Genomic DNA, 22,500 nt, shown 5'->3' on the forward strand with positions numbered 1-22,500 from the left:
CCTTTTTCTCAACCGTTAGATCTGTTGGAGACACATGTCAGTATTTCAGTGCTGCGGAGATGATATCTGCACAGGGGCAAGCATGCCCCAAAAATTCTCTCTCGCTCCCCTTTCTCTTTCCTCCCCATTTGAAATGACATTTGTACCCTTTATTTATAAAACGTTGATAATTTTAAAAGGCACTTAGAGTGGCTCGAGAAGTTCGTGTGTGTGATCTACTTTTTGTGAAATTGAAGAAATAAAGACTAGTATAACATTGATTATGTTAAACCCAGAAATGGCAAGTTAATTATGGAGGACTTCTTTGTTACAGTGAAGGAAGCTTGGGACTCTTGCATTGCCAAAATCTATAAGCTGCCAAGCAATGCAAGGAAATGTGGGTGGTTAGGCCACCAAAAAGTTGGTTTAAATCCAATATCGATGCTTTTTGTTTAATTCTCATATTTGACTGTTGGATTAATTCATGATCTTCCTTTGTATCGTAGAGAGTTTTTCCTCCTTCCTTAGGAGTCAGTTATTTATTTCTATAAAGGAACTATCATCTATTCTGAATTTCAAGGGATCATGTCTCTTTCCATAACTGTTCAAGTTCCTTCTTCTTCACGTACTTGATGGTTAACTGTAGAACCCGTCCTGACAAGAGTCATTGGCCTGACCGTGGTCGAACCCGATTTTAGGTTATTTTGTTTGCATGAGCATCTCTCCTCAAATTTTTTTATAAACAATGACCTTATTCTATATAGTTCCATACATAATGCCTGACACATGGGTTCCAACAGGTCACGGAACCGATAGTCCCTCAAAAACAAATACAGCCAATTGTTTTTGTTTTTATTTTTATTTATTATTTGACTATTGTTTCTTAATATATTTTTCAGACCTATTTGATCTTTTTATTTATATATGTCCTCCGGTTGAAATCGCTGAATCGGAGTGCAGGAAATAGCAGAATTGGGAATTTTTCCTTTCTTTTCCTTGTGCAGGGGTAGATGATGAAGATGACTAGCAGCAGCTCTCGAGGTGGCCCTCGATCACCTCTTCTGCTAATATTTCTAGGGATTTTGTTCTTATCTGCAACAGATTCCGCTATGGCCTTAAATTCAGCCTCTGCTTTTGTCCAGAATATCATCTATTCCAACAAGATCGCCGTCTTCTCCAAATCCTACTGCCCGTAAGTTTCTCTCTTTCTCTTTTGGTTCCACTCCTGGTCTCATCTGGTTCAGTGGAGTCGTTTCTAAGTTCATTGTTTGATTGCTTACAGTTACAGTCCTACCTAGTTCGTCATTGGCATGATTGTGAAAATCTATTTAATAAATTTCAGTCATGAAAGACGAGTAGAAAACAAAAAGTTCATTCTTATGATCTGGTAACGATTCATTCGATTTAGTCTAAAAAATTGATAATATTTGCTACCAGAAAAACTTGTGCTATCCGAATTCGAGTGGTACAATTTCCAATGAATAAGACGGTATTCCAAGGGGAAAGAAAATATGGTTTCGTTTGCTTTGGCTGATCTTTGTTCATTTTTCTCTGTATTTAACACGTATTCCGTTCTTCCTCCGAGCTCAAGGAAGTGGTTACGCATAAGGAGTTTCAATTTTGTTTTCTTTAGTTACGGTATGTTCGAAACATAAATAGGCAGATCAATGATATCTTGAAATTGTTTCTCCATTACGTCTCCAGCTGTTCCCTAATTGCTTCCATTGCATACATGAATATGAAAGTCTTTTATTTTCTAAATCATGAGCCTCTTAAAATTTTTATGATCCCCTCAAAGTATCAGTTCTTGGCATCCTGGCCATCAATCAACATGTTATCAACATAAAGCTAGAGAATAATAAAAGACTATGTCTTCCTTACCTTTGACTTCAAAACCTTCTGGCTGCTTTATATAAATTTCTTCCTCCAAATCTCCATTGAAGAACAGGAAGTTGATCCTCCCACAACATTAAGCTACCTCCAATGATTAAATTAGTCCTTGAAGAAGACACTGAGAATCACTCCATAAAAAATAAATGTTCAAAGACGATGCAGGAGATTAATGAAGGGAATGTTCTTGGTGGAGTTAAGAAGAAGAGTAATGGCTGGAGAGACCTATCGTTCTTTATAACAAACCTGAGACCCCTTTTTCCTCTACAATGGTGGGTGGATGCCTTGATGAAGGATTCGACGGTGGAGATGACTTCTGAGCATGGGTGACGTTGCTCCCTGAGCAGTTCTCTGGACAGCTGTTGATTTCCCTTTTGAAGATCAACTCAAGTATCACATTGATGTGACATTGTTCTTTGGCTGAGGGGACAAAAAGAAGTCTCGCGGTACTCGAAACAGCTTCAAGACGAATCAGAAGCTTCCATGCTGTCCTGATCATTAAATGGGGCCTTGGGCATTTATTGCTGAATTTAATGCTGATGGACGACGTCTGAGAAGGGATACTCCAATCCTTATTCATCACTGGGCTGGCAGCAAAGCTGGTGGGCGACAACACTTGTCATCGAACTCTGATACATTTGCTCTGTCTGGCGTCGTCTGAGAAGCGCCCTTGCCTGGCTGGCAAGTCTCACTCGTATAGAATCTGGAGCCCATGGTTTGTTTTGAGCGGACCTGTCCCGGTCCAGCGGTTCGCTCCGAATCACCCATAACACTTAACTTAACACCACCTGTATAAAAGACATTTTTAATATAGGTGAAGAAAATTTCATCGAAGTCAATACCTTTCTTTGGCCTAAATCCCTTCATGACGAGCCTTCCCCTATACATTGGTCGTGGGTTATTCTCTTGAGCTGTTAACTTGAACACCCATTTGTTCTCGAGTGCTTGCTTACCTTCAGGTAGCTTTACCAGGTAACGAGTGTGGTTTTTATGTAGAGAATCCATCTCTTCTTGCATGGCTTTCAACCACTTATCTCTATGCTTGCTGTCATTTGCTTCTTCAAAGCATTCTGGTTCACCTGCATCTGTTAGTGTAACAAATTGATTAGGTGAATATTTGGTAGATTGTTATTGTGGCTTGGTGGATCTTCTTAACTCAGACTCAACTGGTGGTTCGTGAGGCGGCTGCTCCCTTTGTTCACCAAAAGTAAGATTCTCATTGTTGTTGTCACCACCACCAGTCACATCATTGTTTCCTTCTTAAACATCTCCCCCTTCACTTTGCACCAAGATCAATAATATCTTCATTATATGGTTGAGGTGTCTTGATCTTATCAAAGTCTTGAATTGTTTGGTCTTCGAGAAAGACCACATCTTTGCTTGTGATCATCTTCTTGTCAATTGAATCCCATAACATGTAACCAAACTTATCAGTAGCATAACCTAAGAAAAATACATTTTTTTGCTTTTATCATCAAGTTTGGTCCATTCGTCTTTTGGGATATGTATAAAGCTTTGCAATAAAACACCTTCAAGTGGTTATAGGATACTTCATTTCCACTCCAGACTTGTTCAGGAACATCTTCATTCAAAAGAATTGTTGGAGATAAGTTGATTAGGTGAGCGGCTGTCTGCATTGCTTCTCCCCAGTAACACCGTGCCAACTTTGCACGTGAAAGCATGTATCTTATTCTTTCTATAAGGTGCAGTTCATCCTTTCAGCTACACCACTATGTTGTGGGGTCTTAGGAACTGATTGTTCATGATGAATTTCATGCTCCTTGCAGTTTATCCTTTGCAAGGGGAGCAGTGTCATGGTAATCCAAGCTGCAAAAACATGTGCCTTTGTCATCCACAAAAGTTGAGTACATCGTTGTTGTTGAAGCGTGTTAGGAAATGCTATATAGGTGAATCAATTCACTTAAGAACTCGGTTTAAAACAAGATAAGTATGTCGTTCACTTCGATAGCCAATGTGCAATCTATACAAGTAAGAATCAAAATTTTCATTTTAAGTCCAAGCACATACATGTAAGGTATCACTAATATGAGATGTATTGGAATGGAAGGAGTTCAGCTTGAGAAAATCCATACTAACAGAAATGGAGTAGATATGATGACGAAGGCTCTACCAAAGGTTAAACATGACTATTGCAGAAGTATGGTAGGCATGACCTGTCCCCCCTTATGAATCGGAGGGGGAGTTGTGGGTCCTCCTCATAAAAGAGGTGGCTGTTGGCAGCGCCATCTTTTTGGCAATATATTCAAATTGAATTACATGTCATTTTTTCACATTCATTTCATGGTTGCGGACCAAATCTAAGAAAAAGATAATTGAAATGAGGAGAAAAAAAAGTGAGAGTTTTTCTCTCAACCACCCCTCCTTTCCCATCTATAAATTAGGGGGGGGGGTTTGCTTGTAACTCATCACAAGAAGTGAGAGAAACTCACAATAAAAGGTGTTAGGCCATCTTCAGAAGAGAGGTGATCTCAAGGGTGTGCAAGTTGTGGTTGAGTTGGAGTAGTGGGTTTAGTAACCTCTTCAAGAGTTGAGGGTGTGATTTGAGAGAGGGTGTACAAGAGTATCCAGCTTTGGATGCATGGTTAGGTGTGTAAGTTGTGGTTGAGTCAGAGTTGGAGTAGTGGGTTAGTAGCCTCTTCAAGGGTTGTTGAGAGAGGGTGTACAGGAGTATCCGATTTTGGATACATTGTTGAGTTTGATCATAAATTCAAGCACTGTACAAGTTGTGTATTTCCAAAATCATGGTGAAAAAGTTCTAATACGCCCGTGAATGTAGGCAACGTGTATCGCGTAAATTGTTTTGTCAGTGTTTTTTATGGTAATTACTTTCGTGTAATTTCGCATAATACATACATGGGTCCCGCATAGACATTCTTAATTTATCACAAGTACGTTCTTATATTTCTTCTTCATCGATCCTTTAACATATGCAGGAAAAGTGATAGTATTTTTCCCAACAGTTTTGAGGCATTTCTTTTTTGTTTGGATGAATAAATAATTAAATTAAACAAACGAAAAAAATACAAAGAGAAGGGAAAAGAAGGGGGGGGGGGGGACAACGCCAATTGAGAGTAAGGCCAGAAAGATGAGGTGAGACCCCAGGAGCTAACAATAAGCCTATTCCTTGGGGAGCCATCAACTGAGGGGGGGGGGGAGTGGGGAAAAGAAAGAAGTCTAGAGAAAAACAAATGGCATTCCAAACCATGTCCAGAGGAAGAGATTTGGAGGTCTATCTCCTAAGATTATGCTCCCATCACAAGTGGTGGATGGTGACTCTAAAGACTAGCTTACCAACTTGGTCACAACTGGAGGGGCCAGAAAATTTTCTCAAAATCTAGTCCCAATCTCGAGCAAACCATAGGAACGTCTCCACCGAGGCCAAATGGATGCAAGGGCTATCATCCAAAGAGAACGGGAGAAAGGACAAGAGAAGAAAAGGTGATCGAGGTCCTCTGAACCATTCCAACAAAAGATGCAGATAGGGTTGACTAGGATATGTCAGCTAATGAGGAAGGATTGGGTGGGGAGAGCAAGGTTGAGGGCTCTCTAAATGATGAGGGAGTGGTTAGGTATGTGGACTTTGAACTAGACTAAAAGGGTCCAAGGGACAAGGGGAGAGGGGGATCGAAGGAGGTTTCAAGCTGATGAGGTGGTGAAGGATTTGTTAGGAGAGGGTAGCCAAATAGTAAGGTCGAAGCCAGAGGTCATACGGGAAAGAAGGGAGTTCCAGACTTGTGTGAGACTTGGGTGGGGGGAGGGGACCAAGAACCATTAATGATGAAGGATGAGAGAGAAAGAGACAGATTTAGGAATGCGAATTTTATAGGTTGTGCAGGGCCCAAGAAGAGTGAACAAGATACCCATCGGATGCCACAGATCAAGCCAGAATGACGTGGAGGATTCAAAGGAAATTTGGACAAAGATAGCAGAAAGAGCTCAAGGACGAAGAAGCAAGAGCTTCCTCCAAAACCAGGAAGGGTTGGAGGGGGTAGGGGCGGTCTAAATGGAGTTTGATTTAAGAAGGTGGGAGTAAACCCAGGAAACCCAAATGGAATCATGATTAGAGGCAAATTTTCATATGAGTTTTAGGAGGCAAGCCATCTTACATCTTGGATGTGATGAATGCCCAAGCCCCTTGCAGGCTTTGGATGGTAGACAATAGCTCAACTGATAGGGTGAAGAAAATGAGAGGATTCATGGCTGTTCCAGAGGAAGGCACAGAAGAGGGATTCCATGGCATGGATGAACAATTTGGGAAGGGAGAAAATATCACTAATAAAGGTAGGAAGATTGGAGAACCGAACGGATGAGCACCACTTTGAGGCATTTCTTGTTATTTGTAGTATATTGAAAATATATTCCGTGGCTTATGTAGTTGAGAGGTGATTGGTATAAAGTTCCAAGTGGGAATTATGATTTTGTTTTGAGTTATGACATCATGGGTTACCTAATTGAAGAGAAGAGATAGTTAAAAAAAACCATTTCTCAGATATTTCTTTGCTCCTATATAATATTCAGGATGGTATTTAGTTTTCAGTCGATTTTGGATTTGCATGGTCAGGACTGAACTTGGGCTTGCTTGGGAAGTTGCAAAATCTAATCAGATATTCATGAACTCTTTCAAATACAAATTCATTCTGCCTTTTTGTTGCCTTTTTTTATTTTTTGCTTCTCGTTTGTAAAATGGAAATAGACAAGCTCTGTCTATTTGAATGTTGAATTGTAAAATTGATTTTTTTTTTTGTGGGGGTGGGGGAGGAATGTCAAAGGAGGCATTCTACTCTTCTGCTTCGTTAATGGTATTCAATTCTCAGTATATTTGCTTTTCTAAAGTTAAGGGGTGGGCCTTGGTGCAGTGGGCGGTGGACTACAATTGTAGCATGAGTTCAAGGTGTCCAAACAGCCTCTCAGCAAAAAATTGCTGGGGTAAGGCGGTGGGGGAAAATTGCCCCACAGACTTTGCTTGTGCGAAAGCCTTCAGCACTTGCTTTTCTGAAGTTTATATTGAACCTGATAGAGCCTTGGGAAGAATTGAAGAACTGTACCCAAGTGTGCATTTGGAAAATATAACCTAATGAAGAGGATAATGAAGACCTCAGTAATGTGTGGTGCTTGTTCCTGCCTTGTCTTTATGTAAAGACATCGTTAGCTTTTCATGTGCTATACTTGGGATATTACGATGAGTTGCTGACCGACATTGGGGATCAAGATATATTTGCACTGCAATTTGGTTAAATGTAGCTGAACTAAGAAGCTTCCATTTTTTGACTTTCCTGGTATAAGGTATTCAATACGTGCGAAGCGCATATTTGCAGAACTAAATGAGCAACCTTTTGTTGTGGAGCTTGATCAAAGAGGTACTGCATGACACTACTGCTATCTTTTTTCAATAAGATATCATGAAATGTGTTCTCATAATTCTAATGATTCTTATGTCATGGTGTTCTGAGACAGATGATGGGTCTCAGATTCAGGATATTCTTCTAGATCTAGTGGGACATCGTACTGTACCCCAAGTTTTTGTTAATGGCAAACATATCGGTGGCTCTGATGGTTAGTACCCAACTGAACATGAACTTTCTTTTTTCCTCAATGTTTCATTGTTCTTTTTGGACCCTGAAAAGATAATTTTCATTCATTCATTCATTATCCTATCGGTCTTGATCATTTTTCTGTTTCTCATAACATATTAGATCTCAAGATTGCACGTTCGAACGGTCAATTGCAGAAAGTCCTTGATAAGGATCAGTGAAATAATAGGGCATGAAACCTGAAGAATTCATCAGATCTGGTGGTAATGTTTGTCATAGAAGGATCTTTCGATTATGAAGGTAAACCAGGGTGACTGCACTGGAATCAATGTTAATGTTTTCTCTACTTTAGTTGATGACAAGCTTTTGTCAGATTTATTGATTGATATTTTTTTGGGTACAAAGGCGCTTCTATAGATAGGATTGAACCTACGACCTCTCCGCTAAGAAGTGAGGTTCTCAACCACTCCACTAACCCTCCATTAATATATTTTGCCCTTTTAATGTGATAAGTCTTTCTGAGTTCAATTTTTGCATTCTTTTTATGGAAATACCACATATAAATAGAAAGAGAACACTTGGTAGCCCCTTGGTAGCATCTACAAGTTAATTTTGTGAGCCAACCGATGAGCCAGTTCAATATAATCATGATTAATGCGAGTTAACTCTACAACTGTTAAGGTAAACATCATCATATGGCAGTGGAAACAGTTTCCATCCCATCTTCAAACTCATTAGAAGTTAAGCTGTTCGTTACAAAGTTGTCTGAATTTGAATTTGGCGTGTGAATCTTTCCAGATATGTGGAACATAGGCATGACAAGTTGAGCACTTGGCTTAACTGCAAGGATCCTTAAAAGTGGGCAGAGTAGAATCATCTCCCTTCCCCCTCCCTCCACTTTTTCTTGGGGACAAATTTGACGCCAGGAGGTTGCAGCAGACTACATATTTCATCAGGCTTAAAAATAATTAACAAATGTTTGCATGCTTTATGTATATTTGTTGCATGTCTTGATTTTAGTTTAGAATTCATCCAACGTTGCTCTAGAGGGTCTGTGGGAAGGCATGATTTACAATGTAATGAAGATAAAACAGAGCAAAATTATAGACAAGAATAGGGTGTTACATTATTTCTATTCAAATCTCCACAAATCAACAAGAAGTTAGATATCAGCATAGAGATTTATTGGTATGGTTTTCTTACTGACCGCGTTCATTTTGTTATCTTATGATGGTACAAACATTTACCATGTTGGAGGGGCTCAAACTTTGTCTACAACTAGATTCCAAGGTTGTCAACTCACTAGCTAAGGTTTACCCCTGCACAGAAATAAAACCTGTTCAAAAGAAGCGAACTCGGAGCCTGAACTGAGAGAACTGGGAGCATGATTGAATTTCAATCAAACATTTGATACATGACCAGTTTAGATATTTTCAATCCTTTTATTTCTCCTTATACAGGCCATATTTTTCCTCATTTGCCTATTAAAATTGCTTTGGACTGAGTTCACTGGAAGCCACTGGTAGGAATTTCTTCATCGATGGCCATCATCGCTCAGATAGGCGTCTAGGAACAGTGGATGACATTTCTGATTTCAACATATGGGAGAGGGGGTGAGGGTTGATAGTAATGAGCAACCTTAGTTTCGGGGGTCAACCCAGGTGATTGGTGAAAGAAGGCTTTTCCCAATTGCCATTCCCAGTTGCCTTTCTCATTGATTGTACATTTTCTAATAGTTACACAGGAAAACTCTAAGCCGGAAACAAAGACCATCCGATAGGCTTACAGATGATTTATGTGGACTATCCTACTTAACTATCAATGGCTCTATAAATTTGAAGAAATTACTGCATCTTTGATCAAGAAGTTGACAATGATTCTGGTCGCCAGTCTGATTTCTCAGCACTCAGAATCGCTTCTTTATCTTTGGAGAAGGAATAGTGAATCTCCCAGTGCAAAGACTTCAATATGTTTTGAATCTCATTCACAGTGCTGGAGTCGTCGCGGACAATCAGAGTACCACCTGGTCGGATAATCCGATCAATTTCTGCCATTACAGGTACTACCTTGCACCTGCGGAAACCATAAAAGAAAGGCTATTCATTCTGAAGAACATAGAAGACCGTATAATGATCAATGGCCACACTGTGTTGATTGATCCTACCTCTTCATGAGCTTTGAAAACAAGTGGTCTGCATGCAGAAGATCATATGTTCTGGGATAGGTGCTGAAGGATTCACACCAGTCATGGTATATGCCAAAAAGGCCACGCTCATAGATGATTGGCAGTGTATCTGGGCAATCCACATTCACCACATTCATGACCCACACTTTGAGATCCTTAAGCGCTGCTGCAAATCTGTGGGGGAAGATAACCTTAAATCACCTTCTGATACATCAGCAACAGGTGTTATTTGACTATAAGAACAGACTTACCCGCCATAAACAGCTCTCATGTCCATTATGTTTCTAACTTTTGGCCAATTGATTGCCAAGCCATTGAGATACAGGTTTTTTACTTCAAGTTTCCAGTGTTTGTAGTCATCTACAAAATCATCTGGTGCTGGGTGTCCATAGATTCCCATCTGAGAGTTGTTTAACCAATATGGAGCCTTCTTTAATCTGATAGGCCAATCCTCTGGCCATTTAGAACCCCTCTGAGACTTACCAATTGGTTGCCTGTGCATGCAGGACTGTAGAGGTACATACCTAAACAAATGGAATACACAAATTAACTCGATAGAGCTGTGTTCATGCATTGAAATGGAAGTTATTGCAAAAACTTACCAGGCTGCATTTGGATCATCATCCTGTTTACACATGGGAGGACTCATATTCTGTCTCTGATCGTAGCATGCATTAGATATTGGTTTGCGATAGACTGCAGCAGCTACAGAATTCAATTTGTCTTTCTTGATTGCGTAAAGATCCCAACACATGGATTTTGTAAGTGCAGTCATTGCTGAAACAGAGAACAGATTTATTTCCTATGGGTTCAATCCATAAAATCACATCATGTAAATTAAAGAGGAATAGTATGAATGAAGCCCTGCCTTCCCAAATCTCCACATCTTCTTTAAGCTTCTGGTACACAGGTGTAGCTGACCAGACAAAGAAACCTCCAGGTCGCAGAACACGGTTCAGCTCCAGAAGAAGACGCCCACCTGTTTAGAAACATTACCAGAAGATACATACAGAAAATAGTGAAAGAGAAGAGCAGCTAATTCATGAATGAGGAGAGGAGAACCTTCTACATGCCATGGGACCCTGCAACGCGCGCAGTGAATAAGATCAAAGACTCTGGCCGGGAATGGCAAACGCTGGGAACCCATCACAGCTGAGATTGCAGGAATTCCACGTTCGAGGGCGAACTGAACTTGGGCCTCATGTTCATCTTTTGGTGCAAAAGACATAGTAAGAACGTCTCTTTCAAAGAGGTAACCACCAAAACTAGCAACACCACATCCTACATCTAGCACCACCCGTGTGTGCTTTCCCCATGCAATCCTTGGCTCGGTCTGCATCATGAAAACCTAGAGGGTTAATTGGCTGATCTGGGCAGAATTTTGCGAGAATAGCTCTGCTTAATTGGATGACTAACGGAAGAACTGAACTGAACTTCACCTGCTGGATGAAATCAATGTAATGGAGGGCACCGTGTATGAACTGAGTTCCACCTCCAGGGAAGGTGAGAAATTCCCCAGCCACTTTCACCCAGTTCTGGTGACCCTTCACCTCTGCCAGCTTTGTGTGGGGCACGTTGTGATACCAAATCTGCGCATCACAATCGAGTAAATAAGAACATGGAAACTAAAATTAAGTCTTGTTAATCTTGAGGGGTTGCAATCCCTCAATGCAAATGACCAATGCTCTGTTAAGAGTTTGAATTTTTTTGGAGCTCAAGTCCTAGAATGAAACTAAATTATATGAAACCGATGGATAGACTGTGTTGTATTATGGATATAATTTAAAAGACTTTTGCATAAGTACCTAACAATTAGTATCAGAGCTAACACTATATATACCTTGTCTCTGCTAGAAGGCCACTCGATAGGAAGCTTGTAGCCGTGAGGAAGTGGGACCAAGCAAGTGGGGCCCTCCTCAGGGCAGTGCCTCTCGCGATGCTCGAAGTGTCCAGTGATGTGAAGATGCTTTAGGGCTTCCACGTTGTCCAAACAAGGAATGTAATCTGCGCCTGCGCTGACGTTGCACGGCTGCCACGTACGTTCGTAGATTCTTCTCGCTTCAGATTCCTTGCGTCTCTCGACTCTCTCCTTCTCGTTCTCCGATTGCGCTGCCTGAGTTGACCACTCCCGTTTCGACTCCTTAGACTCTTTCGGAATCCCCATCGGCTTCGTATCTCTCTCGCTGTCTCTTTGACCACTCTGTTGAGTTTCTTCTTGATTCTGCTTCTCTTTTTGATCGTTTTCTTGAAGTCCTTCTTGATTCTCCTGTTCTCTTCGATCACTCTGTTGAGCTTCTTCTTGATTCTCCTGTTCTTTTTGATCACTCTGCTGAGTTTCTACTTGGTTATCCTTAGCTGCTTCTTGATTCTCAAGCAATGACGTGCTTTCCTGCTCACTTTGCTGTTGAGATTCTTGGTTCTCGATTTCTTTTGCTATGCTTTCTGTTTGTTGTTGCTGCTGAAGTTCTTGGTTTTCGCCCTCGCTCTTCTGTTCATGCTGAGTTTCTTGATTCTGTAACTCTTGATCCTGAGATTCTGTGTTTGCGCCTTCACTCTGATGTTGCTTCTGTATCTGAGTTTCTTGATTATCAGCTGATACCGACGTGCTCTCCCCCTGTTCGTCATGCTGAGTATTTTCATTCTCTGTAGTCTGGGATTCTTGGGTACCTCGATCGTTTTGTTGTTGGATCTCCTCTTCTGTCGTGACTTGTCTAATCCCTGATTCTAATTCCTTACCATGGATCTCATCTCCTTGATTGTTCTTAGCCTCGGAATTCTGCTGTTCTTGGCTTTCTTGGTTCTGATCACCCTCTGTATCTTTTTTGGTCTTCTCTTCTGTTTCCATCTCTATTTTTTGTTGCTGATCTTGGTTTCCGTTGCTCTCTTCGTTTCTAATTTCTTGTGTTTCTTGACTCTCCGCACCCATCTGTGCGGATTCGTCTTTTTGGTTCTCGGTGAGGCTTTGCTGTTGAGTCTCATTGCTTTCCTCTTGAATCTCTTGTTTCTTGTGTTGATCTTCGACAGAGTCTCTTTGTTCTTGTACTTGCGGTTTCTCTTCAGTAGAGGAAGAAAAAGATTGATCCTTCTCATCATTTGCATCAGTCGTCTCATAGTTTTTCTTATCATCTTCCACGCTTGATTTCTCTTGTGGTTGAATCTCCCCGACTACATTGCCTTCTGTTTCCGCAATTGCAGCCTTAGTGTTTGAATCTGGGTCCGACAGTTTCTCTTCCTGAAGTTTCTGATTATCATGGATAGCAGTTTTGGATTCGTCTCGATTGCCTTTGACCCCATCATCATTAAATGCTGGAAGATCTCGTTCGGCTTTAATGAAATCAGGATTGGAATTGGGGGTATTTTGTCTTGGAATGATGGTGGAACTTATCATCCAAAGACCAAAGACACAGAGGAGAAGGAAGATGATGGTTGACACTGTTGGAATATAAGGAGACGAAGATTGGCGTTTACTGGATCGGCCCCTTCCTATAGCCATTTTCTGAACTTACAGAAAGAAACAAGAAAGTTGAACGAAGAAGAAAGAAGAAGAGAATTGATCATAGGCATAAGAAGAGGAAATTTTTTAGTTATTTGAACGGGCATGAGAGAGAAACGTTCAAATTACAATTCAGATCCCATAAATTCGGGAGTTTGAGAGAGAGAAGAGAAGATCATCTGTTATAGGAGAGAGATAAACTCTCTCTTAGTTACGTTGCAAAGGAAAAATGATGCATTGGGATGAGTAAAACATCTTCCATGTTTTATACTTTTATTGTTGAAAAACAATAATTTAGTCTCACTTCATCATGAACTCGTCAAAAGGATTTGTAATATATAGAATGGTCAACATCTTGGGTAAAAATAGGAAAATAATTTGGATGATGAATTTGACTAAATTGCTATATTCTTAAAAGGGAGGGTATTTATGAAGTAAAAAGGCACATTATTCCATTTCCTTGGCTATTAAAGGTTAACATGACGAGTTAATTTTTGTTTTCCTGCTAAAAGGTCATTTATATTAAAGCAAAAACATATGTACATAAGATTACTCTATGTTACACATGAATCAAACACTCTTAACACGCAGCATCAGTTGCACCCCGCCACCCACTAGTTCCGCTCTCAATAAAATAGAAACATTAACGAGAAAACAAACTCCACTAGCATTCAGCTCAAAAATCATATCTATAAAGCCTTAGAACCGAAATTTGGGCCTACCAGTGGGGTCCCACAATAAAGGACAGCACCCCATTTCTGTAATATGGGACCTATTAGTATCCACAGGACTCATCTTATGTGTATGGTGGAGTTGTCCCCACCCTCACCACTAGAAATTGTCCAACTGTCAGTGTAGGTTATGCTACACGTGCCACCGTCCTATTGGTGGCCAAACGTTTTTTTGGCTGATGTGTTAATTTATAAGGGTGCCAATCAAACTCTGTTGGTCAATAACTAGCCTAAACCTGTGCTGAGCCCAGCCCAAGTTTGGCCCAAATTTTCAACTCAAAAGGATGAGTTTGAGTTGCATAACAACTAGCTATGCGAGGGTCGAATCGATTTCGGGTTTAACCCTCGGGCCAACCCGACCCTGTGTTAATTTAGTTAAACCATAACTATATATAAATTAAGTTTGAATAACTATCTAACCAAGTATCCAACTAACAATTTAGAAGATTAGCCTAGTTGCAAAGACTAATACTTTTCAAGTAAGATGTTAAGAATTCAAATCTCCTTTAGCCACGAACCCATGCTTGCTTTTTTGTTTTCAATAAACTAAAAATTTTGGATGAGTAAGCAGAAATTAGAGTTAACAGAATATACTTGATCCTACCAGGGTAAATCAGGGTGTGTCGAGGTTAGAAGAACCCTAACAGTGTAGGTTTTACGTCTGGGGTTCTTAAATATGGAGTAGGGCTGAATAAGGTTTGAGTTTAGTGTTGAGGTCCATCGAATAGAGTTGGGTAGGGTTTAGGTCTTTTAGGTAAGGTTCAATTTAACCTTATCCACCCAACCTGGAGTTCGACTTAATTGCGCAATACTGTGTTGCGAACGTCGATCTCGACCTTTCGTTTCTCAAAAGTGTAAAAACACACTTTTTGAAAATGGATGGTCAAGATTGAAATCTCAGTTCAGATCTCGATCTCGACCATTCGCTGCAGGTACTACGCATTAAGCAATTTCCCTCAACTGATCCATTGACACCCCTACAAATTGAATTGTATTGAAATCAAACCCTATAAATATATTAAATGATATAGTCAGTGAATAGAGTGTAGGATGGACCATCATACCCAAATCAATTTATATGATCTGTTGCATCTGTTCAGCGCATGAACCTCTGGAACCTTCTTTAAGTTTTGTTTGTTTCTGGGAGTCGTTCGTAGTTGGTTCATTTGAGATTGAAATCCTCTCCCAACTGCTTTTGTATGTTTCAGAATCACTAGCTATCGTTTGTTCCCCAGCGAATCATCGACTTTCGTACCCAAGTCAATACAGAGAATGATCCACCCTTTGAAACGATCATAATTTTCCGACAAAAATTTTCAAACTTGTAACACCTTTTAGTCCTCGTGAAAAATTAGCAATCGAAAATTTTGAAACACCAACATATGTTCTTCCTTTACCCTTCATGTGTTTGTGTTAAATCCTCTGTGAATGGTAAACGAGGCAAGTAGATACATTGTACATACTACATAGGGCCTTCTCATCTCCAAAACAGTGCTGCTAACAGATGAGGTCGAAATCTCCTCAATCATTTCAATTTCGATATCGACTAATGGCAACAATTATTGCGCATTAAATGCACAAAATTTAAGTCTCATGGGCGTAACAGAGTGAGCATACGATGACAAGCAAGTTAGGCAATCAACCACATGGTACAATCGACGTTGCAGCAGCTGCATTCACCAACAGCTCAAAACACCTTTTTCAGTTCCATTTATTCTCTAAAGAACCAGAAGGTAACTGGGACCACCACTATCTCACTGCTCACTGCTCACTGCTCCCTGCTCACTAAAACAAACCCACCTCCCAACAAATCTATCATTCCTGTGCTTTAAGTATCCACTCTCGAGGCTTCACCCTACTACTCCTAAACCTTGCTACGCTTTGCCCCACAGTACTGCAATGCTCTCTTCCTATTATGAAACCCTAGCAGGATATGTATGGTGGCCACGTCCTCACCACGCCTGACAAAGGCTTTCTCATCAAGCTCTCTCTCTCTCTCTCTTTCTCTCTGTCGACATTTATCTGTCTCTTCCATTTGTTGTTTCTAAGGTTACTTTTTCTGGGTTTGTAACTGCAGGATTTCTTGCAGTAAAAGATAAGGAAATTTGCAGCAATAGCCTATAATTGGGTCGAGGAGAGGAGGATACAGCCTTACCCTTTGCTTCTCAAGAGTATTTTTTTGCAAGTTACAAACTCAATGCCAACAGGTTAAAGAAAGTTGCTGCGAGATTCATTCACTTAATAATTACAAACCCATCTAGTGCATCAAACAGTAAGGCATATCTAAATGTCTTGAAGGAAACATGTAAATACTTACCTCAATTAAGACTTATCCATTGCATCTGCTTTCTTTATTGTAAACAAGTTAACAGTCGAAGCTTTCAAATTGCAGAAGTTCATTTTAAAAATGGTGGTTTCCTTTTCTTTTTTTTTCTTTTTTAACTAGATTTACAGGTTTTCCATGCAACTGATCCTGAATGTTGAAACAATTTCCCTTTCACATCCAAGTATAACATAAAACTTACCAGCCACATAGAAGTCACAAGAAAGATCCCCATTTAATTACATGACGCTTTCTCCATTGTTATGAGAAACTAGAGGCCTAAATAAGAGAAAATTAAACAGTTGACACCAAGTCAAGTATGAGAAATCTGGCACAGAAACCAATTGTTTGATCCCTATTTCATGGAGTGTTAAGAAACAAACCCAATATCAAAGCAACAAAACTTTAATTAAGTTCCAATAATTTTGACAAGAGAGCTACACACAGCCAATACCAAACGCCAAGCTAATCATGCTAGTGTAAGAAATCTGGGTTTGCAGGATAATCAACTCTCAAGAATGTAACTATATCTAATCCATTGAGCAGTCTGGTCCAAATCTGCAACTTTCTGTGAGAATTAAGAATAGTGTTTTACTTGGACATCTCCTAAGAGCCAAATATACAGTGTCTCCCAAAAGATAAACCCAAAGAAGAATTGAGTGCAATATGTAGACTGATTAAACCTCAAAATATTTCTACTGAAATTATGCAAATAATGTTGTACGATATCATTCTTTCAGTTTAGAGACATCACTGATGATGAACTCCAGTAATCATGAGCAAAAGCAAAATCCCAGTATCTTGAGCATTATAAACACCTTACCTACGGTTACTGCAATATTATTTTCTATCTTTCCCAGTGTTCAAACTTTCCAAGATACATAGATCGATTGACACCAACGGGAGGAAACACTAGGAGGAGCACTCTCCAGACTAGCTCTTGTTACAATCATTGTCCTTTCTCAATGACTTGAGACATCTCTTACCAAAACAAAAATCCCAAAAGTTTCTTGGATTCATCTAAAGGGTGGACATCATCGGAGAGAATATCTATAGGTCTAGACACTTCATTATTCATTTGGATGCAAGGAGATAGAAATTTTCTCACCTTTGTTTTCTTCCCTATCTATGGATTTAGACACTTAACTATTTTTTAATTATTTTTTCTAAATATCAACTAGAAGCTTCATATGAAACCACTAAATATCTCTAGGTGTATAAATGAACTTTTTTTTTTCTTTTTCTTTTAATAATACTTCAAATTATCTTCTATGTATGCTACATTTAAGAGATTTCCAAGTTTGGTGCATAATATTTCCTATATACGTACACAAGTACAGGTATAAATTATTCCTTTCGGGCATGGACCTTTAGACCTAAAATTTTGTTGGAATAATCAAATTGCCAACTATGAATATAGGGTCAGTATCTTCTGCAAGCCTTCAGATGTGCAATTTGATGACATCTTATATGATTAGATTAGGCATTCATCTTCGAGCAATGGCATTTCCTTCAGGTTTACACACTAATCCTCCTAAACTCCTAATTGTTATCCTGGCACAAAATGTATAGGTAGCTGCTACATTCAATCAAAGCTATATTATTCTTCCTGAAGTACACTAGCAATAGAAATGAGAAGTCCCAATCATTTATGAAGTACTCTTACCAGAAAAATGCAATAATAGGAATTCGGTTCATCATATCTGGATTAGTACACAAGCACCTCAGAGGGACATCATTCCTCTCATGAAATAAATGACGATCATGCATGACAGGTTAATCATTTATCTCCCAAGGGACATCATCTGGAGAAGCTCTAAAGAGGAGAACATGTCATGGGTCAGGCAATTTGTATGGTATAAGGTCTCAAATTCTCCACTTATTTCAGATGAACTAGTGAGAAACAACTATGCTCTTTTCATGCTCAATGGTGTACAAAAGTATAAATCTACTCCATTTCATGTACAGTTGCAGGTGCATTAAACAAGAGCAGCTAAAGAGCATTAAAGGAAAATGAAAGGTTTATCAGGGAACTAATAACTAAAGTACTGAACCAACGGATACAATACAGTGTCTGAATATCATTATTATCTATTTCGAAGAAGTCCTTTCATAATGAATTCAAATTAAGTAAATAATAAGACAAAATATGAGTAGAGAACTAAGAGAACCATTTTCTGATTTTCCCTTGTTCGATTTTACATTCTCATGCATGCTTTGGCACACTAACCCAACAAGTTGTATGGTTTAAGGGGAGAAACAGAAAATATGGAAGGATAAGATGGGAGGAGACACAAACTCATAACTCATGAGATAGGCTTTGTCCACCCAAACACGGAACTCGATCAGCTATATCATCCAATGTCCCACCGGCAAAGAAACGGGAAAACGGGAAAAAGTTGTTTCTACGTTCAAAATCTTGCAGAAAGCTATATCAAATCCAATCCATTTGAAGAGAAAACTACAATAATGAAATAAAATAAACATGCAATGAGACAGAAAAAGAAGATAAATAAAAGACTACTACGGACGCATTTAGTGATCAGTACACAGTAGACACCTAAACCCATACACCATCTTCAACCACTACATTCACTCACTAGTCACTACACTAGAAGTTTAACTCAAGAACAGAGCTATAAATGTAAGTGAGAAGAAGAAGAACATCGAGAGAGCAGATAACACTGATAAATCTCAATAGAAATTCTAACAAGCAAACATCCGCATTTCTACTTATCCTCTCTCTCTCTCTCTCTCTCTCTCTCTCTCTCTCTCTCTAGGGGACAATAATAGCCATAACAATGTAATTGTAGAGGACAATGTAAAGAAAAGAGTGACTGAGGGTTGGTTAGAAAGACCCAAGAAGCAAGATGGAAGGTCAAGATCTTGGTGGTGGGAAGAATTGCGTACCAGCCAAGAAGGCGTTGAGGGGTGTTGGGTAGAGAGATGAAGGATCAAGCATTGCTGCACCTGTTGTAGCAGCGGTGGTGGTGGTGGCAGCTCCTGTAATGAGATTACGAGAAGTTGTTCCTCCAACGCCAGCACCACCGGAGGAGCTTTCTCCAGGACCATAATGGTGGATATCAGGGCCTTGATCATATAAGACACCCTTGAAGACGTGTCCTCCGATGTTCACAGCCGTCTGATAGGCATATTGGTCGTCTTCATCATTAATGGAGCTCACTCTCACGCAACGAAACACCGCCGGAGAGTTAACTTCTGCTGGAAAATTCCCTACTTCCAACCCTGACAAAAACCCAATAATAACAACATTAGAAACTTAAAAACTAAAAAAAAAAAAAAAAAAGGAATATTATACCTACAAGTCACAAGAACCCAATAGAAAAAAGGAAAAACGAAGAGAAACGCCAAGGATTCATCTGTGAAAATCAATAATCATCACCATCACTGCAACAACTACTACTACTACTACTAGTGACTAACTGTAGATTCTCAGAAGAGAAAGAGAAGAAGGAAAAAGCTAAAGAAAGAGGGGAAAAAAAGGAAAGAAAAAGCTGCACTTAGAAGGAGAATGACGGTAGAAGTCCAGATCTTTCTCATTCGCACACCAGGTCTGGCTTTCGCTTATGATGTAGTTTTTGTAGAGAATATCAAATGGGCTTTCTCTCCCAAGTCTCCATCCATCTCGGTATTTGTCTCAAATCCTTCTTTCTTTATATATATTTATTATTTTCTTCACAGATAATTCAACTATAAATATATATAGAAGTTCTCACATCCTTCCCTTCCGTGTCTATCTATCCAATCTTTAGATAAGTAAGAGTTTATATGCATTACGAAGAGGAACAGTACCTGACGTGGTGGTGGGTAAACGAGTGCAGGCGAGAGAAGAAGGAGCAGCGTGATGTTGTTCTCTTTGTCTTTTGAGATTTTCTCCGCGTTGGTGGTGTTGCTGCTGTTGCTGTTGCTGTTGCTGAATAGAGGTGAGCTGTTGCTGGCGTTCACGTCTTTTAGAAGCAGGGACCCAAGTGCTCTTGACATGGGTAGGGCACTGAAACCCTCGGCTCTTACAACAAGTCCTGCATCTCATGTGAATACAGTCCTTCTTCGCTTGGTTCCCACAATCTTGGCAGCTCATACTTCCTCCAACCCCTATTCCTTGCCTCATCGTCGTTCCACTAAAACTCACAATTCCTTCACCTTCCGAGTAAATTTTCTCTTGAAGCCGTTGGTGATGATGATGATGATGGGGATGATGATGCAGTTGCCATAGCTCAAAACCCTTCTCGCTGTTGTTGTTATTGAAGGAGATCTGGTGGTTTCTGTATGGCAAAAGATTCTCCGGAGGAATTTCGTTGGTGGGTGGTTGCTGCTGTTGTTGTTGTTGTTGTTGGTTGTTGCTTCCACTTTCAGTTCCCCAGCCTAGTGAAAACCCAGCCATTGCTTCAACCTTGAAGCTGAGGAGAACTTCAATTGGTACTGAAAATCCATAGCAGAAGCTCACCTGGGTTTTCGCCGCTTTCTAGAATTCCTCTATATTAGTTTAGATCAGGTGGTGTAGTACTTCTTCCTCCTCCTCCTGCTTTGTGTCTGACCTTTTGAGCTTGTGGGTTTGTATAGTTTTTGATTATTTTCTGGGGCTTTTTTGTTCTGGGTTCTGGGTACTCGGGACTTGGGAGAGTGGGATGTGGGGGGAAACAGAAACTGAGTTCACTGTAGAAGTGTTGTGGGGTTGGGAAATTAGGGGTCGATGGGTGTTTCTCGTTTTCTTTTTGCTTGTCGTTTTTTTTTTTTTTACCTGATTTTGCATCTGCTCCTGCTGCTCTATTCTCTGGGTGCTTCTAGTAGAGAGAGTATAGAGAGAGAATAGAGTAGAGCGCCTCTCTCTCTGCTGCAGCTTTTTCCAGACACAAGTCGGATTTTATGGGCAACAGCGTTTAATCGTTGCTTCCAATTCCCTTTTTCTGCGTTGGAAGCATTAAATACACAGAATTTACTTACTTACAGCCCTGCAACGCCGCCACCGCAACAGCGCCCCATCTCTGCAACCTCAGCTCAATTTAAGGCAGACATAGTAAGCCCATTTCTCTCCCTCTCTCTCCCTTTCCCCTTCACTGCTCTTCCTCTTCTTCTTCTTCTCCCTCTCTCTCTCTCGCTCTCTCTCTCTCTAGATTGATTGCGAAGATGACGACGACTGGTTCTACCGTGTGTTTTTCTTCTCTGTGTTTTGTGTGAAAATTTCTCTCTTTACCGCCCTTACTATTCCGATAGAATTGAGGGATGATCTGAGCCGTCCCATTTCTATCTCACGGCCCTTCTGTCACCACGTGTCAACGCAACAGCTTTTCTTCACCGGAAAACCCGCTACTTTTTCATGACCCCTCTTTTAGCGAAGAGTTTTTTTATTATTTTTTTTCTTACCACTGTAATTACATTTTACCACAACTATCTACCCCTGTACGGAAGTTTCACCCTATATTCTTCGACAAAGTTTTTTAGAGCAACAGTATCTGGAGATTCTGGACCATGGCCGATGCCTGTTATGGTAAATTTTCCCATCTTTTTAACATGTTGCTTATTTTCTAAGTATTATCAATTTCTCTTTTGCTTAGGAAATACATTGTGACCATTATGTTAGAAGCATGTAAACAAACACGAGTTGAATTCCATGCACTAGGTATAACAATAAAAATTGGATGATCAATAAATTATCTAGATGTCAAGAACAGAGTTTAAAGTATCGGTATCGAGTATATCGTATCGATCGTGTGATTTTAAGACATGCATCGTCTTGTATTGAGTATTGTATCATTCTGCCACCTGTATTTTACTACAATTTAATAGAGAGACGTATCGAGATGTATCGTATCGGTTGTGTTAAATATAGATATGTATCGGCTAGTATCGTATGATATCTTGAAATACTTTAAACCGCACGCTATTATTGTTAACTTAAACGGTTGACCCTTACAATGGTTCGGAGGGTGGTGTAATAAGAGCAAACCGATTTTTTCCCTCCCAATCTTAATTAGGGTTCGTAAGCAGCTTGGTCCGCTTAAGCAAGGTTTCGGTATCGAAACCCTGTGGATGCAAAAAAAATCCCGCTGGGAGACTCACCCACCACAACCAGATGTGCGACCCAAGTCGAACACCGGATTAGTCAGGGCAAAGCCTTAGAAATCAGGGTTGGCAAAAAAAAAAAAAAAGTTTTATAACTTAAAAATATAATTGAAGTAGTTAAAACTAGTGGGTCAATAAACCTAATTAAACCCTAGTTTTTGTACAAGAGTGGTATTCTCTAGATTGACTGGATAAGATCAGTTTTTTCCAATTCCAAATCAACTTCTATCTAATATTTCAATCTTGTATGTAAGAGTTTGTGTGAA

General features: G+C 39.9%; 3 protein-coding genes across 3 annotated transcripts; 1 reads left to right on the top strand and 2 right to left on the bottom strand.

Annotated features, from left to right (window-relative positions):
• The first annotated feature begins 774 nt into the window (after positions 1 to 774).
• Positions 775 to 9,041, top strand: LOC149014339 (glutaredoxin-C3-like). Its single transcript, XM_089155100.1, has 4 exons — positions 775 to 1,171; positions 7,174 to 7,247; positions 7,345 to 7,443; positions 7,584 to 9,041. The coding sequence occupies exons 1-4, from the start codon at positions 990 to 992 to the stop codon at positions 7,640 to 7,642; spliced, it is 414 nt and encodes a 137-aa protein (XP_089011226.1). The 5' UTR covers positions 775 to 989; the 3' UTR covers positions 7,643 to 9,041.
• Positions 9,039 to 13,318, bottom strand: LOC149014340 (putative methyltransferase PMT24). The gene is made up of 8 exons (XM_089155101.1): positions 11,447 to 13,318; positions 11,046 to 11,195; positions 10,669 to 10,939; positions 10,475 to 10,585; positions 10,209 to 10,383; positions 9,858 to 10,130; positions 9,586 to 9,780; positions 9,039 to 9,494 (listed from the first exon to the last, which is right to left on the bottom strand). The coding sequence occupies exons 1-8, from the start codon at positions 13,097 to 13,099 to the stop codon at positions 9,281 to 9,283; spliced, it is 3,042 nt and encodes a 1,013-aa protein (XP_089011227.1). The 5' UTR covers positions 13,100 to 13,318; the 3' UTR covers positions 9,039 to 9,280.
• A 1,616-nt stretch (positions 13,319 to 14,934) lies between these two features.
• Positions 14,935 to 21,595, bottom strand: LOC149014341 (protein SHI RELATED SEQUENCE 1-like). The gene is made up of 2 exons (XM_089156270.1): positions 19,967 to 21,595; positions 14,935 to 19,399 (listed from the first exon to the last, which is right to left on the bottom strand). Exons 1-2 carry the CDS (start codon positions 20,553 to 20,555, stop codon positions 19,032 to 19,034), a joined length of 957 nt encoding a protein of 318 aa, XP_089012396.1. The 5' UTR covers positions 20,556 to 21,595; the 3' UTR covers positions 14,935 to 19,031.
• Between the last annotated feature and the right edge of the window lie 905 nt (positions 21,596 to 22,500).

Source organism: Hakea prostrata, chromosome 5 (genome assembly GCF_041222555.1).
Source record: "Hakea prostrata isolate BN-2017 chromosome 5, UWA_Hpros_2, whole genome shotgun sequence".
Lineage (NCBI taxonomy): Eukaryota > Viridiplantae > Streptophyta > Magnoliopsida > Proteales > Proteaceae > Hakea > Hakea prostrata.

Coding starts and splice junctions, on each gene's coding strand:
- LOC149014339 (XM_089155100.1), top strand. CDS start 990: ATGATGAAGATGACTAGCAGCAGCTCTCGAGGTGGCCCTCGATCACCT. Junction 1,172..7,173: donor TTCTCCAAATCCTACTGCCC/GTAAGTTTCTCT, acceptor TCCTGGTATAAG/GTATTCAATACGTGCGAAGC. Junction 7,444..7,583: donor ACATATCGGTGGCTCTGATG/GTTAGTACCCAA, acceptor ATAACATATTAG/ATCTCAAGATTGCACGTTCG.
- LOC149014340 (XM_089155101.1), bottom strand. CDS start 13,099: ATGGCTATAGGAAGGGGCCGATCCAGTAAACGCCAATCTTCGTCTCCT. Junction 10,586..10,668: donor GGTCCCATGGCATGTAGAAG/GTTCTCCTCTCC, acceptor GTTTCTAAACAG/GTGGGCGTCTTCTTCTGGAG. Junction 9,495..9,585: donor TTTTCAAAGCTCATGAAGAG/GTAGGATCAATC, acceptor TGGTTTCCGCAG/GTGCAAGGTAGTACCTGTAA.
- LOC149014341 (XM_089156270.1), bottom strand. CDS start 20,555: ATGGCTGGGTTTTCACTAGGCTGGGGAACTGAAAGTGGAAGCAACAAC. Junction 19,400..19,966: donor TTTACCCACCACCACGTCAG/GTACTGTTCCTC, acceptor GGTTTTTGTCAG/GGTTGGAAGTAGGGAATTTT.